The sequence below is a fragment of the Mobula birostris genome, chromosome 23, assembly GCF_030028105.1.
Source record: "Mobula birostris isolate sMobBir1 chromosome 23, sMobBir1.hap1, whole genome shotgun sequence".
NCBI classification, from domain to species: Eukaryota; Metazoa; Chordata; class Chondrichthyes; order Myliobatiformes; family Myliobatidae; genus Mobula; species Mobula birostris.
Window position 1 is genome coordinate 41,558,407 of NC_092392.1, and position 27,403 is coordinate 41,585,809.

General features: G+C 38.9%; 1 protein-coding gene across 14 annotated transcripts in view; it reads left to right on the forward strand.

The window, feature by feature from the left end:
- The window catches only part of anks1b (ankyrin repeat and sterile alpha motif domain containing 1B), an 860,133-nt gene that overhangs the window by 727,437 nt on the left and 105,293 nt on the right, over positions 1 to 27,403 (forward strand). For all 14 annotated transcript variants that reach the window (XM_072241217.1, XM_072241218.1, XM_072241222.1 and 11 more), the window contains 2 exons: positions 323 to 395; positions 3,493 to 3,599. In XM_072241217.1, the coding sequence (XP_072097318.1) occupies positions 323 to 395; positions 3,493 to 3,599 (180 nt within the window). The remainder of the gene's footprint in view (positions 1 to 322; positions 396 to 3,492; positions 3,600 to 27,403) is intronic.

Consider the following 27,403-nt stretch of genomic DNA (forward strand, 5'->3'; position numbering starts at 1 on the left):
AAGGTGGGGGCTTATATGGGAGGCAGGGTTTGAGGGTCGGCACAACATTGTGGGCCGAAGAGCCTGTACTGTGCTGTGCTGTACTATTCTATGTTCTATGTTCTATTTATGTGCAATTGTTATATTTTGTCAGATAAAATAAATTGTGTTTTGTAGTTATTCAGTGCAGGTGTGTAACTATGACCATGTCTGAACAAACAGTTGTAATTGATCCCTTGGCGAGTTTAATCGGAACAGAGCAGTCTTAGCTTCTGCAGGTGCAGACTGTGGGCCCGCGAAGCATCTACTGAAAGTTTAATGGTTCTCACTGTGTTCCTTACAGATTGATAAAATCATGAGCTCTATTGGTGCTGGAATCAATACTGGCCTGAAAGGAAAGCATGATGAAGCTTCAGGTGAGGAGTCAATTCTGCATCCACATTAAATTCATGATAGAAAGTATGAATGAGATTCTTCATGTCACTTGTCTGCCAGTTGATATTTTTACAGCCTTGCTAATTCAATTGAGTGAACATTTTTTTTTTCTTCGACTTATATTGGTGGATGCTTTGTTAGAAAAAGCATGGAAAAAATGAATGAAAGCCTATAGAAATTTGTTAAAGTCATTTGTGTGAAGTTGAGGGTTGCAGAGGACAGTGCAGCTGTTAGGAGTATATAAAGTTCCAAAGCTACTTGGCAATGTGCCACATAATTCAAAAAAAAGTAGATTAAAGAATTTAAAAAGAAATACAATGTGTGTATAAAATTGGTTGTAGGACAGAAAGTAAAGAATTATAGTGAATGGTGATCCCTGGAGACTGGTAGTAGGCCCCCTGTTTCTTAATGTACATCAATAACCTAAAACTCAAAAATGTGGTTAAAAAGGGCATATCAGTTAGTAAAATGATGGATACATAGTCACTGAAAACAAATGCAGTGAAGTGTAAAGTGACTTATGTATATAAGATGAATTAAGACAGACAATAAAAGTTAAAAGTATAAATGAAATAAATATATAGGATACACTAGAACATGGAGAGCTGGGAGGATCAGAGTGCAGATAAGTCCTTGAAGATGACATAACAAGTTGGGAAGGTTGTTACAAAATCTAGAGGATCCTTGATTGTATTGAAAAAGGCACAGAGTGTGTCAGAAAGCGAATTATTTGGTAGCTTCTTGAAACATCATTTAGGACTCAGCTTGAGAATTCTCAGCACCACATTTTCAGAAGTATGGCAAGGGCTTAATGAGGACACAGCAAAGATCTCCTGGAATAGCACCAAGAATAAAGCACTTAATTTACAAGGAAATGCTGGAGAAACCGACATTGTCCTTAAAGCAGTGTAGGATAATATACAAAACGTTTGTATATGCAATGAAGAGGTGTCCAAACTCATGAGCGTTTTTGACAGAATAAATAAGAAAAAGCTGTTTCCATGATAGACGAGACAGATTTAATCATTGGCAAAAGCATCAGAGGTGGTAAAAGAATCTATTTTTTGATGCAGTGAGTTGAAGTGGTCCTGAGCACACTACCTGGGACACTGATTCAGTTATAACTTGCAATGCAAGTTGGATTAATTTTGAGGGGAAAATATTTATAAGGTTATGAGGAAAAAATAGGGAGTAGAATGTAATTAGATTGTTCTACTAAAGTCCCAGAATGGTGATCCAAATAATTTTCTACTGTATTTTTATGGCTAAACAATTGACTCATCCTAGTCCATGGTTCTAAATACATCAAATATTACACAATTTAATGAATTCAAGTCTTATCTCCATCACCACCCCAATCCCACAAACATCTTCTCAAACATTTGGTTCTTCTTAACTCTGGCTTGTGCACTTCCATCTTCCTTCTACGCATGATTGGTCCTGCATTTTCTGCAGTTAAAGTTGATTCCTGCACTAAAGCTCTCAGCCTTTCCACTGCCCTCTTCTTCAACAACAATCTTCCTCAAAAAATATTAGTGCTTGCCCCTTGCAATAACACTTTCATTGAGTTGGTATTGTTTCTTCATTGATAGCACCAAAGTGAAGCGTTCTGGATGATGCATTGTTGTGCTTTAATAGTGTAATATAAAAAGACGATTAAGTGTAATTATGTGGCAAAGACAACTCTTATACGACAATATTAATTCTCACTGCATCAGGAAAACATTGACTATCATAGTTGTTATAGCTTCTTGATTTACTTACGCTCCCTAAATAATAATTTTATATATATATATGTGTGTGTGTGTGTGTGTGTGTGTGTGTATGTATGTGTATTATATATATATATATATCAATAAAGAATAATCAGAGATTCTAAGAAGGATTATTGGGATAAGTTTGATATGTGGTTTGTGGTTCTGTCATGGTAGTATAATATACTTTGTGCTAGGAAAAAGAGAAGTCTGGAACAGCTACAAATGTAACTCCCCCTCTGGATCAGCAAATTTATTTGTGAGCACAATATTAGTTGGACTTAACTATTACAATGTTTTTTAGTACTCCTTTGGTGTAACTGTAAGTGCCTTTTCCTGTTATACCCATAAAAATGTTTGCAAATCTCTGTTGCTTTTGAAGTTTTAGTATTCTGGAAATGTATTAAACTGTAATATTGTGTGAATATGTTGTTCAGGATTGCTGCCTCTGAGTTCCATGCAGGAGGAAACAGTAGAATTTACTGTAAGCACGCACAATAATTTTATACAGTCCTCTTTCCTGCATTTGTTTTAACTGAACTCATCATTCAAGGTTGGCGTAGATCTGTGTGTGTGTGTAGGAGGAACAGCATCAGCATCTGCATCAGCAGCAGATTTACAGATAGCAGACAAAGAAATCTAGATTTCTGATGGCCTTTATAGAGACTGTGAGGTGTAGCCTGGGCTGGGCAATGAACAGGAGAAGGGGGGGAGCATGAAGCATGGTACAGCATACTGATGAGTGTGGGAGTACTTGATAAAAAGAATCCTAGCTGCTGGCAGAGCAGTGCTTACTGTGGAGAACTGCGACATTCACACGTTAAGGGACCAGTCTGCTCTTAATATTTTCTCTCTCTCTCTCTCTCTCTCTCTCTCTCCCTTTCTTTCTCCCTTTCTCTCTTTCTCCCTTTCTCTCTTTCTCCCTTTCTCTCTCTCTCTCCCTCTCCCACCCCCTCTCTCTCTCTCTCCTTCTCTCTCTCCCTCTCTCTCCTTCTCTCTCTCCCTCTCTCTCCCATGTGTTCCTTGGTCAGAGAGAGAGCACTATATATTTATAAAGGGAAAGACACCTTGGCATGCTGGACCCACATCTTGTGCTGATACCTGCTGGCTTTGAGAAGCATTCCAGCATTTAGTCAAACTACAGAGAATAATATTGAGAATATTGAGTTGTGCACCACAAAAGCTGTCAAGCTGGCGGGCTCATTCGACAGTCACATTCCGAGAAATGCGATGTGGCAATGCCACCTCTCAACCTCGGAATGCCCCTACTACCGGATTGATGGTATGTCACTGCTGAAGCGGCTTCCCCTTCAACCTCTTACAGGACCCAGAGTTGTATTTCAGACTGTGGGACGGTGGCTGGAGAGCATAGGACTTCCCCAGTATGAAAACCACCTGCTGGCAAATGGATTTGACAACATCCAGTTCATGGTAAGCTATCTTCTATTTTTATTTTTGTACGTGAACAGTTCATGTTTTCTCAAAACTATGCTACTTTGTATTACCCTCTTGTCCTGCTCGTCCCATCACCCACTGTTCTCCTTTTGTCTGTCCAACTATGTTATGACCTGTTGTCCTGTTGCCTCAGCAACTGTGGACCTGTGTGGACCATTGTATTTAATATTGCAAAGCTCTAAATTACCATTCAGGAAGGATGGCAGGAAGCTTCAGTTTAACTACAGTTAGCCCTGATGGGCTTAGCAGTTTCAATTGCATCAAAAAATGATAATTTCTTTGACTGGAATGTTAAAAATTTGGTTACAGCTTGAATTTTTTGTGTATATGAGTGAATGCTGGCATTGTATTTATGCAATTGATTTGTTCTCTATTCTTAACTGAAAATATTTTTGTAATATATATAAAATTTGTGCTATATACATGTATATCATTATTAAAATCCTATTAACAACTATGGAAGAGATGAAAAATTCCATATAAATATTCTAAAAAAGTTTTGCTGTCTGTAACTAACTTAAGAAGGAATTTGTATGCCATTGTAATGAAAATAGTAGGTCACAAGAGACTTTGAGTGCCCAAAATTGTTACATTTTAATGACTGCTATAATATTTTGAATGTATATTCACAATCGTTACAAAACGATGTTTATATAAAATAAAATGAAAGGCCAGATCTGATCATTAAAATATTGTATTGTAGAAGTCACTGTCGAGTCACCTATGAAGATACCTCCATCTAGGTGCTTGTAGAGGGACAGGAACTTCTCTTCCTGCTTCACAGAAGTCATATTTGAAATTTATTTTCACTGTGTATTGCTCACAGAAGTATGTGATGAGTTTCAGCCAGAGAGAAAAGCAATTATTTTAGTTACTAGGAGACCTGCTATAATTAGCTATTTCTTGCGGAGAGTGTCAATCACTGATATAATGCCTACATTATCATCTTTCCCATCCATGCCAAACTATAATCAGGTTTGATTTTTAAAACAGATGTAGATAAACTGGATTGGAACGGAATTTAATGTTGCTTTTCATGTTTTTTTTATTGATGAGGTAGAATTAGAATTCTTTAGATAATTTCTATCATTTCAGTGCAAGGATATACTGTAGGTTGCTGACTCTTGTAGAATGGCAGTTCATTTCTAACAAGTGTTTATATGGTGAATATAATTTCTTGTGCTGTTATCAGGTCTTTTAAATCACAAGTATGGCCAATAGAAAAAATTCATCCCATTCCACAAGTCATTACCTCGTTGTTGACAGAGAATTACATTTATTATATGTAGGAATTAACCAATAAAATTGCATTTTTATGTTATGCTGGTTAAAATTCTGAAAGTAAACTGTTGAAATTTTTGAAAACATGTTCGACACTAGCTGAATAAGTTCAGCCAGTTATTTATCACTGAATAATAATTCCCAATGTTTTCATCATTTTAGAGAACAGTATGATCATATGATGCACAAATATGCTTTTAACCAAATAAAATGATCAGATGTTTCTCAGTAAAATAACTGTTGCCACCTACAAACAAGTACTTGAACTCCCTTATTGGCTTTTTCTTAACAATGCGAAAAATAATTTTTCTTATTATCAAATTAATTTCTTCAGAAATTTGAAAACTATTCAAATTTAGGGGAAGGGAATTATTCAGAATAAAGAATATGAGAAATCAGTCCTCTAATATTTAAATATTGTGATGTATAAATATGTATCATATCTTAGACAATAAGCATAGGAAAAAAGTAAATAAAATCATTGAATTTAAATAATTGGAAATGAATTATTTATTTTATTATCATTGCTATGTTTGTTATTAATGTTTTGAAAAAATAAATCATCAAGATGATATCAATGTTAACACCATTTCCAAACTGCTTCAAAAGAAATATCTTTATTTTTAAATAACCCTTCACTGCTTGGGGTAAACACTGTTTCCGGTTATCTGTGTTCTTTTATCAGCCCACCCACATGCATCATCATCTCACCTCAGTGTGTTGTAGGTGAAATATTTTCATAAAGATATATATTGATAATTCACCCTTTGTAATAGATAAAGATATCAGTTCACACTGGAAAAAAAGTTTATCTTACAGCTTTATTATTATCCCTTGAAAATGTCTTTAAGTAGACACTAATTTGAATTATCTGTTGTACTGTATATTTCTGCATAGGTTGGGATACTGAGGCCAGGCTCCTTTCTTTATGAATCAAAATAGTAAAATAGATTTGTTAACGATTCTGTAAGAAAAAAAGCTCTTCTCATTTCTGCTACAGTTGGACCTGATGTATGCTCCCAATGCTCCTGTTTTTATTCAGCATTTGGCACAACAGCCACTTCCAAGTTTGTCTTTTTTTAAATCCCAGTGTAACCTAGCTGCTATATGCAACAGAAATAACACAGTAGACATTAACCTGAGATATTTCTTTCCGCTTACTTCTTTTAGTGGTGTATTCATCTGTAAATATTATACCTGTCAGCACTTACTTTATATTTTCACAATTACATAATTGACCTACCTTCATGCATTTATTAATCCATAAATATTATAAGACCTTAGATCAACTGGGAAGCATCCACATTACAGTTACTACACACTATAATTAGATTAAGAACTATTTGCCACAAGGAACATTGCCTTAAATCAAATTTCCAAAATGAGTATATGTATTTTCCTGTGCTCTTATGTTAAAGGTAAACAGGCCAAATATTTTATAACTAAACTTAGAATTTTTTAAATAAAAAATGTTGTTCATAATTTATTGGATGGTGATTTGTAGCCTGGAAAATATTGTCCACATGTGAGACAACAGTTCCTTGCTTCTGTTACCACCATTGGCTCTGAAAGAAATTTGAAACATTTTTAAAAACTGAAAACATAATTTATCTTTCCAGTGTTTTTCAAGAGCATGAGCTGAATTTAGCTTTCTTTTGCATTTATCTGCATTAAATTATATGCTCATTAATTTTCACTTGATGAGGAAATGAGAGAGTTGGGAATATATTGGGTAATTAGAGAGATCAGATTTTTAAATGATATTTACTTAGTTTATCATTCTTCCAAAAACTTTGTATCTTCGCCCTTTCTGTTTAAGAAGCACTTCTTTTTGTTCATGAGCGTCAGTTCCTCTTCTAATTTTTGAGTTTCTCATTCATTCACCTTAGGTGTGTAACTTCCTTCGATGATTGAGAGATGTATGAAATCCCAATTCACATCCCATTTAGGATGTCACTAAACCACATTTACTCACTTTTTCTTTTTCATGCCTTGACATTGATAGCTTATTCTGTTAGAGCAACAATCTGCCTACCATCAACTATTAAAAATAGTTGAGTCTATTCTTCATGTTATATAAAAGGTACCGGTTGTGTTTAATGAGAATAAATGAGGTGTCTATTGTCAGCTCAAAGTATTCAGCACATTTCAGGAGGTTTGTTCTCTCTTCAGATTGCTTACTGACCCAGAAAATTACAAAGGGGCACAAGTTACTAGTTAGCAGACCTGCACATTTTGGACACAGGTGATCACTTCAGCAGTTTTCTCTATTGTATCTGTTAAGTACTTGTGGAGATTTTTGGTGTAATAGAATTCTGGATTTAAGTTCTCTTTCTAGTACAAGAATGCAGTCCTTATTGGCACTGATGAGACCAAGTTGCAAGTATAGAATCCCAGTAGACCTACCCAGGGATTCTGTCAATGTGGAGAGAATAGTCTTTCATGTCTCATTATAAGTCATATAGCTACAGTAAATACTACAAGATTTGGTAATTTGTTACAGAATGTTAAAGCAGCAGAGAGTTGTAAGCTTAGTCAGCTCCATCATGGCCACTAGCCTCCATAATATCCAGGACATCTTCAAGGAGTAATGATAAAAAAAGGTAGCATCCATCATTAAGGATCCCCATCACCCAGGTCATGCCTTGTTCTCATGCCTTCCATCAGGCCTGAAGCCTGAAGGCACACACTCAACGATTCAGGAACAATTTCTTCCCCTCTGCCATCTAATTTCTGAATGGACATTGAACCTATAAACACTACCTCACCACTTATTTGTTTGTATTTTTGTACCACTTATTTAAATTTTATATATATAGCTATTTAATATATATAGTTACTGTGATTCAGCTTTTTTTCTGTTATTATGTATTGCATTGTACTGCTGCTGCAAAGACAATGAATTTCACAACATATGCCGGTGATATTAAACCTGATTCTGAAATTTGACATTTAGAAGAGGCAGATTAAATGACCGAATGTCTTCAGATTGAACTTGGATCAAACTGTTTGCTTCTTAAATGGTTTCATTGGTGGGATCACACGTTCTTGCAGCCCTGTGCTTTCCTATTTCTGTTTTCCGAGGATTTTACAGAGGGGAGAAAGAGCCCTCTGCAGTTGTATCTGTCGTTTAGCATGTGTTGCACTAGGCACACTAAAATGATTAGTACTAAAGTGATAATGAGTACTGCACTGTAGAGGTGTTCCTGGACTATTAATCCAGAAACCTGGACTAATGATCTAATGACATAAGTACAAATCACAGCATAACACAAGGGAATTTAAATTAGGTTAATTACAGTATTCAAATCCGGAATAAAAAGCTAGTATCAGAAATAGTGACCATGAACCCACCAGATGGTCACAAATTCCCAGCTGCTTCCTTCATTTCCTTAAAGTAACGAGATTTTCCACCCATCCCAGCCTGAGTGTGAACCCAGAACTGTATAATGCGGTTACCTCATAACGATTCTCTGAAGTGGCCTAGGAAGTTTCTCAATTGCAGGAAATCAGCAGTACTGAGTAAAATATAGAATAGCATAGATGGATGGCTTTGTGGCAAAGTTTGCGGATGATACAAAGATAGGTGGAGGGATAGGTAGTGCTGAGGAAACAATGTGATTGCAGTAGGACTTAGGCAAATTGGAAGAATGGGCATAAAAGTGGCAGATGGGATACAGTGTTGGGAAATGTACGATAATGCATTTTGGTAAAATGAACAGTAGTGTGGACTGTTAATCTAAATGGGGAGAAGGTTCAGACATCAGAGGTGCAGAAAGACTTAGGAGTCCTTGTGCAAGACTCCCAGAAGGTTAATTTACAGGTTGAGTCTGTGGTAAAGAAGGCAAATGCAATGTTGGCATTTATTTAAGGGAAATAGAATAGAAAAGAAATGAGATAATTCTGAAGCTTTATAAGACACTAGTCAGGCCACAGTTGGAGTATTCTCTACCATTCTGGGCCCCATATCTCAGAAAGGATGTGCTGTCAGTGGAGAGAGTCCAGAAGAGGTTCAGGAAGATGATTCTGGGAATGGAGGGGTTAACATATGAGAAGCCTTTGGCAGCTTTGGGCCTGTACTCACTGGAATTTAAAAGAATGCGGGAGTACCTCATTGAAACCTACCGAATCTTGAAAGGACTAGATAGGGTGGATGCAGAGAGGATGTTTCCTATGGTGGGAGTATCCAGAACTAGAGGCACAGCCTCAAAATTAAGGGGTGACCTTTTAGATGAGGTAAGGAGGAATTTTTTAGCCAAAGAGTAGTGAATCTGTGGAATTCTCTGCCACAGACTGCGGTGGAGGCCATGTCCGTACGTATATTTAGGCGGAAATTGATACTTTCCTGATCGGTTAGGGCATCAAAGGGTATGGTGAGAAGTCAGGTGTATGGGGTTGAGTGGGATCAGGGATCAGCCATGATAAAAAAGAGCAGACTCAATGGGCTATATGGCTTCTATGTCTTATGATCTTATGGCAACAAGACACCAGCTCTATCAAATGTGTCCAGTTCTTCCCACTCATATTTATACACTGTGCCAGCTTTGGAAGAGATGTTCCAAAGACACACCAAAAAGTTCCACATAGTCATATTCTCTGAATTAAATATTTTGCTGTGGTCTTAGATTTACCCATCATCATCCATCGTGTCATGGCAGGACAGATCAACTAGAGCAGGTGTTCCCAACCTGGAGTCCATGGACCCTTTGGTAAGGCTCCAAGGCATAAAAAAGGTTGAACTAGAGTTAGGGTACAGTCAGGACTAAGTAGTCTTGGGAGCCTTCAAAAATGACTCTAGAAACAATGAATGCTCATGGTTTTAGGTTAAAAAAATGCACATGGATACTACCTGTTAATAAGCTCCTGCACTAAGCAGAAGACTTCCATGTCAATAGTAGTTACCTGCTAGCACCACATCTGACAAAACTGAGGTGAATTTTGAAGGGTATGACATGCTGATTATACCTATGGCATTTGGTAATCCATCTCTGTCTAAGACCCCTACCATCTGAGAAGCCACTCTTCAGGCATTTTGATTCACTTCACGTGACATTAAGCAGCAACTGAATATCCCAGATACAGCAAAGGAAATTATCGCTGATAAAATCCCAGCTCCAGTGCTGAAGGATAGTGCTGTAGAACTGGCCATGCTTGTAGCTAAGCTGTTAGAGAACAGTTATTGCACAGCAAATAGCACAGAAAGTGTAAAATTGATATTACAAGCAGAACAAATGCAATCTCGCCAGTTACCATCATGTCAGCTTCTTCCCAATCGCCAGCATAGTAAAGATAGGAATAATTGACAAATTGTACTTGCTTAGTGATATGCAGTTTCATTTCTGCCAGGGTCAATCAATCCAACTGTCATTACGTCTTTGATCTAGATCTTAACAAGAGTAGAAATTCCAAAGGTGAGACAAGAGTAATTACCCTTGCTATTGAATATCACTAAAAAAACTAGTAAAACTTGTACCAGTTAGGATCAAGAGGAGAACTCACCACTGGATATGGTTAAACCCAACTCATAACAAAATGCATGAATTTGTTTTATGATCTATCATGTCACAGTGTCATGGGCCCCATGATCTTCTTTTTCACTTCTAAGCTTATTGAAAGTTTTAACTGATGTTGCAAAGTGCTTGGTTCTGTTGGCACTTCTTCAGTTCTCGAAATAGTCTGCCCTCCCTACAGCAAGATCTTGACAAAATTCGAGCTTGTCTTGATGAGCAATAAATAATCTTGCCACAGAAGTGTCAGATAATACCTCCAAGATTGTCATCCTCCATTTCAACATCATTACCATTTCCAAAACTCTTACTGTTAATTTTCAGGATGATGAAGACCTACTTCATAAGTACTTGTATTCTACAATGAGGGTTATATCTTGACATTCCTTCATCTGTTAAATGACAATCCTGGAACTTTCTATCTTGAGACAATGCACTATACAAATCTGTTTGCCACATAAACTACACTAGTTCAAGGAGGCAATTCACCAACTTCTGGAACCCACTTAGGGATCGGGAGTAAAGGCTGCTTTTGTCTCATAAAAATATTTAAATGAAAGAAACTTTAGTAACCCTTTCCTCATGATTGTACACTTCAATGACATAGTGATAAAGAATGCTGAAGTCAGTAATGATTTCATTGTGTCAGAAGGAAAAAAAACAGTTCTAAGTTTCTAATTTGCTGAGCTTTTCATACTTAACCAAAGATATGTAACCAAAGAAAAAAATCCCTGTTATTACATGTTTGATATTATCGAATATATATAGCATTTGGAGACATTTGGAGTCTGTGATAATATCACAAGATGACTTATAATTTAAGTCAAGTATACATATTTCAATGCCAAAACCCTCCTTCACACTCAAGTCTTTGATTAAACTGTTATTTATCACTGCAGTACTCTACTGCTTTCTGTTGGTGCGCCCAAAGAAATGTTACATATATCAAAAGAAATCCTGCTTACATCAAATATCGACGGAGGGAATGTCTAGCACATGAGGAACGTCCCACAGGTGGTTCCAAATGTGACATTGATTGCAATTCGAATTGCTTAATACCATTTTCGCTTTATGCCAGTTGGTAGAGTCCCAAACCAGTATTGTAGTGGCCTAATTCCAATCTGAATTTCCGTGGGAAACTCTCATTTTGTTTACCCAGAATGAACTAAATAATTTTCACTTAAAATGTTCAGCTATTTAAATAGAATACTTATTAATCCATGTGGAACCTGGTCTAGTGACTTACTCAATGAGCCCTTAATTATTTTACCATGCTTGGCAATTTACCAGTTGTTATTGTAGTTGAGGTCAATATGGAGTAAATTTCAAACATCCTGGAGAATTTTCTTATGTTTGAAACCTTTCAAGGTACATTTTTTATATTTTATGGCATCATTAAAACTGGTTGATTGAACTACTGGCTTGAAACCAACTTTCAACCACTCATATCCAATCACAATACATATTGAGAACACTTATGCCAGTTATAAATAAATTCAACCATATCGGATGTTCTTCCAATCTGTATGCAAAAAACAAACAAAAGCTGTTGTTTGAAAATCAATATGTAGGGAATGAAATTAATTTGGTGCATTTATTATGCAAGTGTTCCTCACTTATACTGATTTCCTGAATAACAAACAAGTCCATTCAATTTGTAAAGATTTTTAGTCTGCAAAACTCAAAACAATTAGCTTTCTCGCTTTCGGCAGAACCTCTCGTGTTAATGAGCTTTCTCATTTTGTTTGCACCCTATACGAAAAAACTGCCTCAGGATAAAATTGTGCCATCGGAGAAATAATTTGAAGTAGGGATAGGGACTGTGAGTTGTGTTGGTCCAGAAATTTCAGTTTTGTGGACTTTGAAAAGGCTTTTGATAGCATTCCATGGAGAGTCTCTGACGAATTCTCAGATCATATGGGATTCCTTCCAAAATTGGCCAATTTATCCAGAGTTTCTATGCTAATTTCACCAGCACAGGTGGGGGGCTGCAATTTGTGCTTTGAAGTCAAGACAGTAATTAGGCAAAGCTGTGTGATGTCGGTGATATTGTTTAACCTGGTGAGGCAGACAATGAAAGATAACCAGAGAGGCTTTAGGTGGACAATCTTCTCTACTTTAGAAGATCTTGACTTTGTGGGTGACCTTGCATTGCTATCAGATACATTCAGCACATGCAAGAGGAAACTCAGTATCTGCATATCGTTGGTGGACAGATTAGACTCAGAATCAGCCAGAGAAAGACTGAGTCTATGACCACCAAGGTAGAACCTCCTGTCAAAGTATTATGGCATTGACTTACCCAACACTGGGAGATTACCCTACCAGGGCAGCATCATTCTGGAGGATGGTGGGACCAAGGACGACATCCAGTGCTGACTCAGCAAAGCTAGAAATGTCTTCAGATCGGTGAATAACATATGGGGAAGTACAACATCCACATCAAGGTGAAGCTGTACCAGAGCTGTGTTCTGTCCACACACTTGTACAGGTCAGAATGTTGGAACACGACAGAGAATGACCTTGCCAAGCTGTTGTCATTCCACATCATGAGCCTTCGGAAGATCCTCCATATTTTCTGGACGAGAAAGATCTCCAACCATGCCCTACTCCTTCAGCATCATCAAGAGGACATAGCCACAATAATCATAAGGAAACAATGGAGATGGATTGGGCGTGTGATAAAAGAGAGGCCAACTCCTTCATCAAGACAACACTTCATCGGACCCCTGAAGGGCGGAAGAAATGCGTGAGATCAAGGACACATGGCACCGTGCAGAAGAGGCAGAAATATGGACCCTGAACCACATCTGGGGCACGATAGAGAAGATGGCCAAGAACAGACGGAGATGGAGGACCCTCATTGCTGCCCTAAATGCCAGCAGCGTAATGGGTAGTAAGTAAGAAATTCCAAACCAGCAAAAGCCATTGTTGAATATTGTCACTACATTATAAAAATACCAACTTCCAACATCTGCACACATGTAGTTAACAGCAGAAATAAAAGTTGTTCTACGAGATATCTCCACAGTCTACACTTTTGCTGTCTTTGTGAAAATAAGTGATTTGGCATTAATTTCAACTGTTCATGCACCACCTCTGCTGTAAAACCCATTGTAAGTAATAGCCAAGTTGAGTAAGGTATGATTTGAGTTTCTAGTTGGCATTCTAAAGCATAACAATTGTTGAACAATCTCTCTAATCTTGATAAACTGAGTTACAAGCATAGATTGCCATTCTCAGACCATTTATAGGATTTGTAAAGCTAACATAATCAGATTTAGTATCACTGGCATATGTGATGAAATTTGTTAATTTCATGGCAGCATTACAATGAAATACATGACAAATAAATATGAAGAAAAAGCTGAGTTACATTAAATGTGTGTATATAACTATTAAATAGTTAAGTAGTGCAAAATAACAAAAAAATAGTGAGGTGGTGTTTAAACGCAAACAACAGGAATTCTGCAGATGCTGGAAATTCAAGCAACACACATCAAAGTTGCTGGTGAACGCAGCAGGCCAGGCAGCATCTGTAGGAAGGAAGAGGTGCAGTCGACGTTTCAGGCCGAGACCCTTCGTCAGGAGGTGGTGTTCATGGGTTTAATGTTCATTTAGAAATCAGATGGCAGAGGGGAAGAAGCTGTTCCTGAATTGCTGAGTGTGTACCTTCAGGCCTCTGTACCTCCTTCCTGACAGGAACAGTGTGAAGAGGGCATGCCCTGGTGGTGGGGATCCTTAATGATAGACACTGTCTTCCTAAGGCACCGCTCCTTGAAGATGTCATGATACTACGGATGCTGATACCCATGATAGAGCTGACTAATTTTACAATCTTCTGCAACTTATTTCGATCTTGTGCAGTAGCCCCCCTCACCAGCTGGTGATGCAGCCAGTCAGGATTATATATATTTTTCATTTATTTGAATCCAAAGTAGTATCTCTGGTGTTTCTCTTGCTTTGAGTGAAATGATTAAGAAGATGAAATTGCACTTTTTTTCCATTCTTATTTACATTTTTACAATCCATTTACAGTTCTATATTTTAAAGTTCTACCATCTAATTGGTTGTTTGAACTGATTGACAAAGAACATAATTAGGTCAACACAACATTACAGAGAAGACACTAGACAATAGGTCATGTTGGAAAATGCTAAATCATGGAGGACAGTGATTTTATGCTCGGGGTAAGCACTGGTCCTTCAGTGTTGATTGCAACGTTCAGGTCAAATTTCTGATGTTTAATAACATAAATTGGGAGCAGATATTGTCAGGGAAATGTACGGCAGAAATGTGGCAAATGTTCAGGGAACATTTGCATGGCATTCTGCATAGGTATGTTCCATTGAGGATGGGAAAGGATTGTAGGGTAAAAGAACCATGGTGTACAAAGGGTGTTGGAAATTTAGTTAAGAAGAAAAGAAAAGCTTATGAAAGGTTCAAAAAACTGTTACTGTTAGAGCTCTAGAAAATTACAAGGGTGCCAAGAAGGAGCTCAAGAATGAAATTAGGAGAGCTAGAAGGGGTCATGAGAAGGCCTTGGCAAGCAGGATTAAGGAAAACCTCAAGGCATTCTACAAGTATGTGAAGAGCAAGCAGATGAACCGTGTGAGAATAGAACCAATCAGGAGTGATAATGGAAACGTGTGTGGAGCCGAAGAAGGTAGTGGAGGTACTTAATGAATACTTTGCTTCAGTATTCACCAGTGAAAAGCATCTTGGCAATTGTGGGGATGACTTACAGTGGACTGAAATGCTTGAGTGTATAGACATTGAGAAAGAGGATGTACTGGAGCTTTTGAAAGATATTAAGTTAGATAAGTCACCGTGACCAGACGAGATATACCCCAGGTTATTGTGGGAAGCAAGGGAGGAGATTGCTGAGCCTCTGGAGGTAATCTTTACATCATCAATAGGGATGGAAGAAGTACCAGAGGATTGAAAGGTTGCAAACGTTGTTCCCTTATTCAAGAAAGAGAGTAGAGATAACCAAGGAAATTAATGACAAGTGAGTCTTACTTCAGTGGTGGGCAAGTTGTTGGAGAAGATCCTGAGAGGCAGGATTCTTGAACATTTGAAGAGACATAATCTGATTAGGGATAGTCAGCATGGCTTTCTCAAGGGCAGGTCATGCCTCATGAATTTGATTGAGTTCTTTGAGAATGTAACAAAACACATTGACGAAGGTAGAGCAGTGGATGTAGTGTATATGGATTTCAGTAGGGCACTTGATAAGATTCCTCATGCAAGGTTCATTCAAAAAGTAATGAGGCATGGGATCCAAGGAGACCTTGCTTTGTGGATCCAGAATTGGCTTGCCCACAGAAGGCAAAGGGTGTTTGTAGATGGTTTGTATTCTGCATGGAGGACGGTGACCAGTGGTGTTCTGCAGGATTCTGTTCTGGGACCCCTCCTCTTTGTGCTTTTTATAAATGACCTGGATGAGGAAGTAGAAGGGTGGATTAGTAAGTTTGCTGATAACACAAAAGTTGGAGGTGTTGTGGATAGTCTGGAGAGTTGTCAGAGGTTACAGCGGGACATCGATAGGATGCAGAACTGGGCTGAGAAATGGCAGATGGAGTTCAACCCAGATAAGTGTAAAGTGGTTCAGTACAGTAGATCAAATTTGAAGACAGAATGTAATATTAATGGTAAGCTCTTGGCAATGTGGAGGATCAGCAAGATCTTGAGGTCTGTGTCCTTCGGACACTCAAAGCTGCTGTGCAGGTTGACAGCATTGTTAAGAAGGCATATGGTGTGTTGGCATTCATCAACCATAGCATTGAGTTGAAGAGCCATGAGGTATTGTTACAGCTATATAGGACCTTAGTTAGACCCCACTTGGAGTACTGTGTTTATTTCTGGTCACCTCACTACAAGAAGGATATGGATACTATAGAGAGAGTGCAGCAGAAAATTACAAGGATGTTGCCTGGATTGGAGAGCATGCCTTATGAGAATAGGTTGCATGTACTTGGCCTTTTTTTCTTGGAGCAACAGAAAATGAGAGATGACCTGATAGAGGTGTATAAGATGATGAGAGTCATTGATAATGTGGATAGCCAGAGGCTTTTTCCCAGGGCTGATGTGGCTACCACCAGGGGGCATAGTTTTAAGGTGCTTGGAAGTAGCTACAAGGGGGATGCCAGAGGTATGTTTTTCACACAGAGAGTGGCGGGTGTGTGGAATGCACTACCAGTGACGGTGATGGAGGCGGATGAATTAGGGTCTTTTAAGAGTTTCTTAGATAGGTACATAGAGGTTAGAAAAATAGAGGGCTATGCGGTAGATTCTCAGCACTTTCTAGAGAAGGTTACATGGCCGGCACAACATTGTGGGCCGAAGGGTCTGTAATGTGCTGTAGGTTTCTCTCTTCTGTGTTCTATGTGTCGCATTTACAGAATGGAAGTGTCAGCTTTTGTTGGGCCTACTTACTTGCTCTTGAGAAAGTAATGGTGTGGCACTTCCTTGAACCACTGTAGTCCTTCTGGTGAAGGAAATCCCAGTGTGGCGTGGGCTGTGAATTTCAGAATTTAAACCCCAGCAATGATGAAGCAACATCAGAAGCTATGCAGCCTGGAAGGGAACAGACAGTGATGGCATCTTCACTTCCTTTTGCTCAACCCACTTGTGATGTTGGGAGACATTGTTAGGAGGAACCTGGACAGAGAAATACAATGCACTATGTAAGTGATGCGCACTGACATCACCTTACGCATTGTGGAGGAGATGAATGTTTAAGGTGACGATGAATGTTTAAGCTACCAATTTGTTAGGTTTCTTTGACCTGGAGATTATTTAGCTTCTAGGGTCGAGTCTATTAGCTGCTGTTTTCATTTAGACATCTACATGTTATTCCACCGTGCTTTTTGATTTGTGTCTTTTGAATGGAGTTAAATCCTTGGGAGCCAGGAGATGACTAGTTTGCCATAGGATAGATAGATTCGCACCCACTGCTGTAATCCTGTAATATTCATATAGCTGTATCAGTGGTGTGTCTGGACAATTATGACCTCCAGAGTGGTGATAGTGAGCCATTGAATGCCGGGTATTTTGTTATGTCTTTTATGACATGGCCATTAGCTTGTACTAATGTAGAGCAAATGTTACTGACTAGGCGTATCTGCATGCTACCTAGACTTTGTTGTGAGAAGGCATGGGTATTCACTGTTTTCCAAGATGATTAAACATGGTGCAATCATCAGTGAGCATCTGCACTTCTGCTAGAGGGAAAATCATTGATGAAGTTGCAGGAGATGTTTGGACCTACAGTTGTGCATTCCCCTGAAGAACTTCTGTGGTGATCTTCTGTGGTTGGGATGACTGAACACCAATAGTTTCAACTGTCTCCTTTTATATCATATACAGCTACAACCTTTGGAGAATTGTACCTGATTCACATTGTTCTGAGTTCTACCAAGGCACTATGTTGTCACTCCATTGACAATGAATTCAAGGATTTATTGATGCTAGCATGTATTCAAAGGCTAGATCACCAATCTCCTTCTTGAATAGAGATGAAACTGTGGACAATTTTTCTTTCATTTAATACAAGTCATCCATAAGACCTAAAGACATAAGAGTGGAATTAGGCCAGTCAGCCTATCGGGTCTGCTCTGCTATTCCATCATGGCTGATTTATTATCTGTCTCAACCCCATTCTCCTGCCTTCTCCTGGTAACCTTTGATGGCCTATCAACCACCGCTTTAAGTATACCTAATGACCCGGCCTCCACAGCCATTTGTGGTAATGAATTCCACACTGGATGGCCAAATGTCAGCTCAGTATTTAGGGTCCTCCAGACCTTGCAGTAAGGACTGAACCCAAACGATTCTGACATTGAGGCAAAGTGGATTCTTTGTGGAGACGATGAATTATGGAAGTCATTATAATCTGAGGAGATAATTAAGTGGAATAGAATGTAGCATCTTGAGGTGGTTAGAAAAATGGAACAGGAAACTGAGATTAGGCATAACCGATACTTTCTTTGGCTGGCAAGATATAACAAGAAATGTGCCACACAAATTGGTGCAGTGGCATCAACTTCCTTAAAGATTTTGTAAATATCTTGGGCAAAGGCACCAAAGACGTGGTTGTAAAGTTTGCCATTAGTTGCAAGTAGGTAGGAAAATAAATTATGAAGAGGTTATGAGGAGGCTGGATGGGTTAAGTAAATGAACAAATATCTGTCAAATAGAATAATATGGAGTTAAACTTAAATTCTCCATTTTAACCAGAAAATTGAAAATGAGTTACATTATGTAAATGCATAGAGGGTTTCTGGGTGTCCTTGCAAGTATGTAGGTACTACAAATAATTTAAAATTAATATAAGATTACTGTTTATTGTGAGAGGGATTAAACAGGATGGGTTTTACTTCAGTTAGGCAGGGCAGTGTTGAAACTGTATCTGAAATGCTCAGTGCAGTTTTGGCCTCCTTATCTAGAAAAGAGTGTTAAAGAATTTTGAATAGTTAAAAGAAAATTTACTGGTCTGGAATGGGCAAGTTATATTATGAACCAAAGTTTGCCGGGTTAGGCTTGCATCGGCTGGAGTGTAGATGAGTCAGAGCAGAGTTGATGAAAACACATATGATCCTAAGGGGTTTTGATATGGTGGATATGGAGAGGATTTTTTTGCTTTGGGAAAACTTTGATTTAGCAATTACTGTTTAAAAATTAGGACAGAAATGATTTGTTTGATTTTTTTTTCTCTGAGGTTCTAAGTTATTGGATCTTCCTTCTTAAAGAACAATGAAAGGGAGTCTTTGAGTTTTTTAAGGTAAATGTTGATAGATTTTTGAAAAATAAAAGCTGAAAAGTTGCTGGGGTGAGCAGAAATGCAGAGTTGATGTTGCAGTCGTAATTAGCCATGATCTTCTCAAGTGGAGGCGCGGGGCTGAATGTTGGTGAATGAAGAAAGAAAGCAGGCTTTGTTAACTGGAAGTTCAGCTTTTCAGAGAAATCACATATCTCAATATAGCAATAAAGCAGCAACATTGTATTCTCAGAGTTGGAAAATGCTGCAGTTCCTCACTCAAAATCCCACTCATACCTGGTAAATCAGAAGGCAACCAATCCCAAGTAAGTAACGTGGTTATTGGATACAAAGCTCTGAAACACACGTGGATAGTTTATTCCTTGAGATTTTAATAGTCATAGTGCTGCTTGAACAGATCTCAAGGGATCACTGCTGCAGTTAACCTTTCATACTTAGGACATATAATAAATGTGTTAATAACTGCATTAATCCAACCTCATATTTTTCTCCCAGTAATATTAATTACTTCTTGCAAGCAGTAATCTCTGGAGTCTAGAATTGGTGAAAGTAGATAAATGTGTGCGAGATGGGAGAATTGAGAGCTATTGGAAATGGCAGAGAGGAAGCGAAGATGTCATTGATGATCACATTGAATGGCAGGACAAGCTTGAGGGCTGAGTGAGCTCCTTCTGTTCCTATTTAAAGTTGTTATGACTTGTGATACAGTGGTCATAAGCACATATACATGCCAGGGAAAACCTTCTCAACAAGGAATTCAAGAAATAAGCAAGGTAAAGCTGCTTCCTTTCACTCCAGCTGTGTTCTAGAAGTTAGCCGCTCATGCTGAAGTATGTCCTGGATTTACATGAAACCACTTACTGCCACTGGCCTCATCTCCACAGCTCAACTCCACTTGGAACCCAGGAACCAAGGTGGATCCTGCTGAGTTTCATCTGCATTATGTTGGGAAGTTAACTCTAATTCCCTGCGTGGTCAGACCTGCCTCAAGACCAGGTGCCTTCATTTGAATTAGGATTCTTGATCTGCAGAATAGAAAAGATACGCATTTTTCAGAACTATTGACTTGAACTTTCTTAATGATTTAGAAGTGATTCTGTGAATCTTCTCCATTGTTTTTAAAAATATTTATTTTTGAAAATTATTTATGTGTACTTTAACAGTTTTTTTTATGCCCCTGAATGACAGAGACTCTTAAAGTTAAATTGCTTTGACAGGAAGTGAACATCCATGTACAGTTTAGACGACAGCTTTAGGACTAAGCTTTCTGAGGCCTACAGATCATTGGAGGCCTCATTATACTTTGCCAGATCTATCCAAAGGCCTCTAATTAGCATGGACATGGGGACAGCATGGGCAGTAGTCTGTTTCCAGTTCAATTTGGCCCATTCAGCTGCTTATATTCCAGCTAGAAGCAGACATCCCACCCTGCAAAAACTCATTTCACGGAGGTAGCACCATCAATTTGCGGGAGACTTCCGGGAGAGGTGGGATGTCTGCAATAGAGTAGCTCTTTAGCAGCTAGCCAGCTAGTTTAAATGACATTAGCTATGCTAATGAATGAATGACACCTGTTAAACTCACCTAATCACGTCTTTTACAGTCTTAACCCACCATGGGCAATAGAAAAGTCACTGTTGCAAACAGTGCAGCGAGCAACACGGTCATTATTTTTGACTCCTATTAGGCAGGGGTACACTTTAGTGTAGTCTGGGGTGACGTACGTTTCATATTTTCTTTTTTTGGAACACTCTTGCTCTTGCTCTTGCTCTCTCTCTCTCTCTCTCGCTCGCTCCTGGTCGTTCTCACTTGCTCTCGCTCTCTCACGCTTGCTTTCTTGCTCTCTCCTCTTGCTCTCACTTTCGCGCGCTTGCTTTCTCGCTCTTGCTCTCGTGCGCGCTTGCTTTCTCGCTCTTGCTGTCGCGCTCTCTCTCTTGTGGTTGCTCTCACTTGCGCCTGCTTTCTTGCTCTCGCTCTCTCTCTCGCTCTCGCGCTTGCTTTCTTGCTCTTGCGCTCACTCTCTCGCTCTTTCTCGCGCGTTCTCTCACGCTCGCTCTCAAAAAAATCAATTTCCGGGATATTGTATATAATTTGAGGGCATCAGGGAGCCACTATTAATATGCGGGAGACTCCCGGAACTTCCGGGAGAGGTAGGATGAGAAGTGAAGTACCCAATTTAAGCATGGTTTAGGAAATAACAAAGTTCATGTAAATATCATACATCGAATTACTGATTACGTTCACTAAAGCAATGAGCAAGTTCACGTCTGAAGCAGGAATGAGATGTAATGTTAAATTTGTTTCGTCACGCAGAGTAAATGAATATTGAGATTCCATTAGTGTTATATGGGGGGGTTAGTTTACTTGTTGGCCGAAAGCCACTTCTACTGTGCCGGCCATCGATCTGCCATTTGAAGGTTGCAACAGCTTTTTCCCATTGGTTGACTTGTGTGCCACGGCACCAGTGTCCAATTTCAGGCACCTCAGGGGTTAAGAATAGCTCATACAGGAGACTCGGCCAAGTTCACACTGAGGTTAGGACCAGTGTTGAAGAACCATTGAGAAAGTATGCTCCAGATTTAGGAGGGCCCATGCGCACTCTTGACTAATTATCTGTTGTTTGAAAGTTTAGTTTTGTAGCTGTGTAACTTGGGGGGACTTAGTCGTTTGGTCAAATGTTTTACTGTTTGGAAATGAATGATTAATGTCCTTATTCACAATCAGTGTGTTCTGTCTCACTTACCAAACCCATGAAAGTACTCCCTCGTAACAGTAAAGTTGTTGGGAAATTTTGATTAAATGGAGATGAGCTGAATTTTTTTTTAGGCAGATCGTGGTGAATCTGTGGAATTCATTGCCACAGACAGCTGTGGAGGTCGAGTCATTGGGCATATTTAAGGCAGAGGCTGATATATTCTTCATTAGCCAGGGCATGAAGGATTACAGAGAGAAGGCAGGAGATTGGGGCTAAGAGAGAAAACAATCAGCCATGAAGAAATGTCGTAGCAGACTTGATGGACCAAATGGCCTAATTCTACTCCTGTATCTTACGGCTTTATGGTGTCAATATGTTAATTCATTGTTGTTACTTAATGGAAGTTTCACTGAGTGAATGGTGGTGTTCGCCCTTAACCCCTACAACTATAAGCTGTAGGGTAAAATGCAGTACAATGTATTGTAGAGTGAGACAATGTTACTGTGCTCCTACTATCAATTCACCAAGAATTTTTAAGAAGGGAGGCTGAAATTCAAACCATTGTTAAAAACTTAAAGTCCCTTATAAACTTATTAGAATAGGACTTTAAAGGGATTACACTTGAGAACTTTACAAGCTGAGACTTTCTAAGGTCTCTATAGTTACACTTCTGAATAATTAAATTGTTCATGAAACAAGGTCTGATTGATATGATTACTACTTTCTAAAAGATACTGTTCAGTGTAGCAATAATCAAAGCCTAGCTTTGTCCTTTTCATTTGTGTTATTAATGCCATATCTTACCATTTATAGAAGAGTAGAACACGGGAACAGACCCTTCAGCCTACAATGTTGTAGCAAACCATTTAAATCAGTAATCAAATGGCCAACAAAAGTAATCTCTTCTACCTACACAATGTTCATATCCTTCACATTTCCTTCACATTTCCATCACATTTTTCCATCACATTCATGTGCTAATCTATACATATCTTAAAAGTCCCTAAATTATCTACCCCCACCACAACCCCAGGCATGCATTCCCGGCACCCACCACTCCCTGTGCAAAAATAACTTGCTCCTCACATTTCCTTTGAAATTACCCCCTCTTACCTTAAATACTTGTCCTCTGGTATTGGACATTTCAGCCCTGGGAAAAAGATTCTGATTGTCTACTCCATCTATGCCTCTCAAATCTTATAAACCTCTATCAGATCTCCCCTCACCCTCTGCCACTTCATAGAAAATAACATTAGTTTGTTCAAGCTCTCGTTATAGCACTTGCCCTCTAGTTCAGGCAACATCCTGGTAAACCTCTTCCGCACCCTCTGCAAAACACCGTCACACTTCTAATAATGGGGTGACCAGAAATGTATGCAATACTCCAGATGCAGCCTAACTAGAGTTTTTTAAAACTGAGACATAACTTACCAAGTTTTGAAATCAATGCCTCAATAAATAAACGTGAGTACTCCACCTTATCAACTTGTGCAGCCACTTTCAGGGAGCTATGAACTTGGACCCCAAGATCCCTCTGCTTATCAACACTGTTAAGGGTCTTGCCCTAATAGTGTACTGTTTCATTACATTTGACTTTCCAAGGTGAAACGCTTTACATTTGGCTGGGTTAAGCTCCAGTTGCCATTTCTCTGCCCATATCTGCAAATGACCTATATCCTGTTATTCTTTGCCAGTCTTCTACACTATCCACAATACCACCAATCTTAGTAGTATCTTCAAACTTTACTAACCTATTCATTTACATTTTCTTCCAGGTTATTTATATACACCATAAAAACCAGAGGTCCCAGTAGTGTCGATCTAGAAATCAGAATTATTTACTGACCATTTATGGCTGCCCATTTACTTGACCTCATTCAATGTTCATAGTTGATTGGACTTATCACTTCTTTAGGATTTCTTTCAACAAGATTATAGTCTAGATAACTAAAATACAGAAAATACATTGGAATCATTTCATGTGGTTTTAGTTACTTTGCAAGGATTTTGTGTTTGTGATGTTGTAGATGCCAATGAATGGCTGTCCTTAACAGTGGAACTTTTAGTGGCAAAGACTGAGATTCATGGCCAAAGAATGCAACTTTTCAGGTGGAATGTTATGTCAGTGCTTTTCAACAGATTCTCATCTTTGGTTTGTGGTGGGATTTAGGTGTCTGTTTTGGATACAATGAGCATTTAATGAATACTAGTACTGTAATTCTTCTAATCATATCATTGTATTTCAAGTTTCCATGCACTTGCCATCTCTAACACCAATAAATTCTGGGAGGGAAACCTTTGAAGGAATAGTAATTCAGAGGATCTTGCCTGACGTTGTGACTGTATCAGCTTTTGAGAAGAGATGTTTGAAATTGCTTTTAGGATCCATGGGAAATGTGTGCCCATAGGTACAGCACATTTGTCTCTGGAGCAGGACATGAACCAAGATCAGAAATTGAACCCATAAAATTGGACTGTGCCTGACATGGCTCTGGGTTGTAGGCTCAGTATGATGGTTGGTCCCTAGTTCACTCATTGGATGTGTCCCTGTTTTAGCATGGCAAAGACTCTCGATTCAAGTGGATCTGGGAGGTGAGGTGGGAGAAGTGAAGTGTTGACTTTTGCCTCCACTTTTCTGCTCCTCTGGGTCACTGGAGACTTGAATATGGGGCTCCCTGGGAAGTTTTGTGAAGCTTAGAGCGAACCGAAAGATAAAGTGGAAGGTTCCATATGCATAACAGTTGCTTGCTTCCTGCCTGATGTCAGCAGTAGCTCAGGTCTGGATATCTCCTGTCTACATGGAACAATGATGTGTGAAATTAGATGAACCGTACATTGGAGCGTGAAATGGTGTACTAATGTATGTGTCTAATATCCAATGTTGAAACTTGTCAGTTATGCTTTTCAAAGAGCTACCAAAATTATTAATACCCACATTAAAATAAAGGTAGAATGATAATGAACGTCCACAACAGAGTTAATTACATCACAGTAATCCAGGATTTTCCCACTGATCCATTCATCCATTTAATTTTGCTGTACCAAGTACCATTAGCTCTTGAGCCATTCTTCCTTTTGATGAATATCATGGTTTGGCTGTATTCAATACATTTAACAAGTTTTTGCCTAAACTCTCACATGAATACTAGCTGCATTCAAGAATAGACCATTGCTGATGTCCAGCGATAAAATGCATTTCAAAATATAGAGGTTAATTTTTCAAGTAACCAAAGAATAATCCATGATGCTACTAATATTTAATAGGTGGTAATTTTATATATAAATAATAATACCCTCACACTTAAAGAATAGACATGCTTAACATTTGAGAATCTGAAATTCAGTGGTTTATTCTCCTGCCACCTGCTGTTGCTAGTATAGTCATCATTCCATGGATTCAGTGAATGAGCTAAGGAACCATGAAACAAGAATAAACCATCACAGAAACACTGTTATCAATCAACCAATAGGACTGGTGAATATTATCACCAGAAATGTAGATAAAGCTTTGCTGATTTAATTCTGTAAGAAATTCTACACCTCAAGAGTTAACAGTGGTAAGTACTTAATGCAGGAAACATTGAGTTTGATAAAACCACCTGAGTTGTTGCTACATCCACACTTTTAGGTTGCCCCCATTGATCCAGTCAACTTGAGGTTCAATGCTGTGACCGCTTTGCAAAGTAGGGTGGTTCACAAGCGGTGACTACGTTCCAAGGAGCAGATCCTGTTACCCCTTGACAATCCTGCTGGCCTTCTAACAGTTCATTGTTGTCAAACATAAATGTGTCAGATTATCAGGAACCATTTTCAAGCAACTGAGAACCATTTAAACATTTTTAAAATATTGAGGAAAAAAGATATAAATTTTCTTTATAATACTTTAAATGCTAAAAATCAATTAACAACATTAAGCTAAATAAAGAAAATTACCAAACCGCTTACCGGGATTTATCTTTTTAATCAAGTTTCAGGAAATCAATTAAATTATTGAAAATGTGCAAGATGTGAGAGCACGTTAGTTCCAGCACCACCCCCCCCCCCCCCCCGCCATTCAGAATATTTCTCTGCCCCAGCACTCAATGCTAAATCCAGTGGTGAAGCTAGAGGCCAAAGGTACCAGCACCTGATTTTCAGCCTCTACAATGCAATGCACAGTGGGGAAGTTAAGAAAGGAAGCTGTCTATGCAGCTAGCTGGAATTCTCCCCTGTTCTGCCAGCTTGCAAGTAGCATGATCCAGCCCATTAAGTTCTGCAGGGCACCTATTAACTATTCTAAGTATGATTTGAAAGGATTGTATAATACTCAGGAGTCTTGCTTCATCAACCTTTGGTGGTCAGGGGTCAAATTCACTGAACAATACTCTCCTGGATTTTTTCCAAGTGGTTGCTCATTTCCTGCCTCAGGAGAACTTGGATAGTTACTTTCAGAACAAATGATGAACCAAATTGCCTGTCTTCACCCCAGGTTCTTATATTCTGAACGCATCAATTTTTTTTTTCACTCTTCAACTGGTATATCACTGAATCAAAGGAAACCTGTGGCTCAGGCATCCGTTCATTGTGTCCACACAGACGGAAAATTTGTTCTTGGGCTAAATCGTGTTGGCTGTGCCCAGTAGTAAATTGGGGACTTCCACGTGGCATCTCACTCTGGAGCCCAGACATCCTGGAAATCTCTGGACTTTATGCTGGGGAGTTGACAGTAGGAACCTGTGGCAAAATCCAAACACAAGTCATTGTAATGGAGCTTGTATGGGACTGTTTGAAGATGCAACAGAGAAGTGAATGTACATTTTTGAAATAATTTTGTTTCATATTACTATTTTAATTATTTTTAAGTGTTTCAATGAACTATCCAACATGCTCTTTAAAAATCATGTACGTCAGTTGTCAGAAACATTTGATCCCCACAAATCACTCACAGAAGGCCACATTCCACCCCCAGCCTTGCCTCCTGTCAGGGGTTGTTGGAGTGATTTGTGTGCGGACCCTCCACATCAAGTTGTGTGAGGTACTGCAGCTCTCCAAATGCAACGCTGTACTCCAGGGTGTGAAATGCCAGCAGTATAGGCCAAACTGATGTATGCAGAGGCTGTGATTCTGGGCAGGAGGGTGAATTGAGGGTCAGCACATTCTATGCTTTTGAGCCCTCAGTCCATAGTGCTTTAGGCCAAGAAATGCCGAATGGTTAGAGATGTCCATTTTCTGTGGATTTCTGCCACTGCCACCATTCAGGCAGTAAGTTCCAGAACTTCACCATTCTTTGGGAGTATTGTTTTGCCTCTCCTTTAACCAACGGTCTTAAAGCTTGTATCATGCTGACTGAACTCTTACTGCAGAAATTGGGTCCTTATCCAAGCTATCCAGGCTTCTAATCTTCTATGGACACACAAGAGATTGCAGATGCTAGAAATCTGGAGTAACAGATGAAGGAGCTGGAGGAATTCAGCAGATCAGGAAACATCTATGAAGGGAGATGGACAATCGATGTTTTGGGAAAAGATCTGGATTG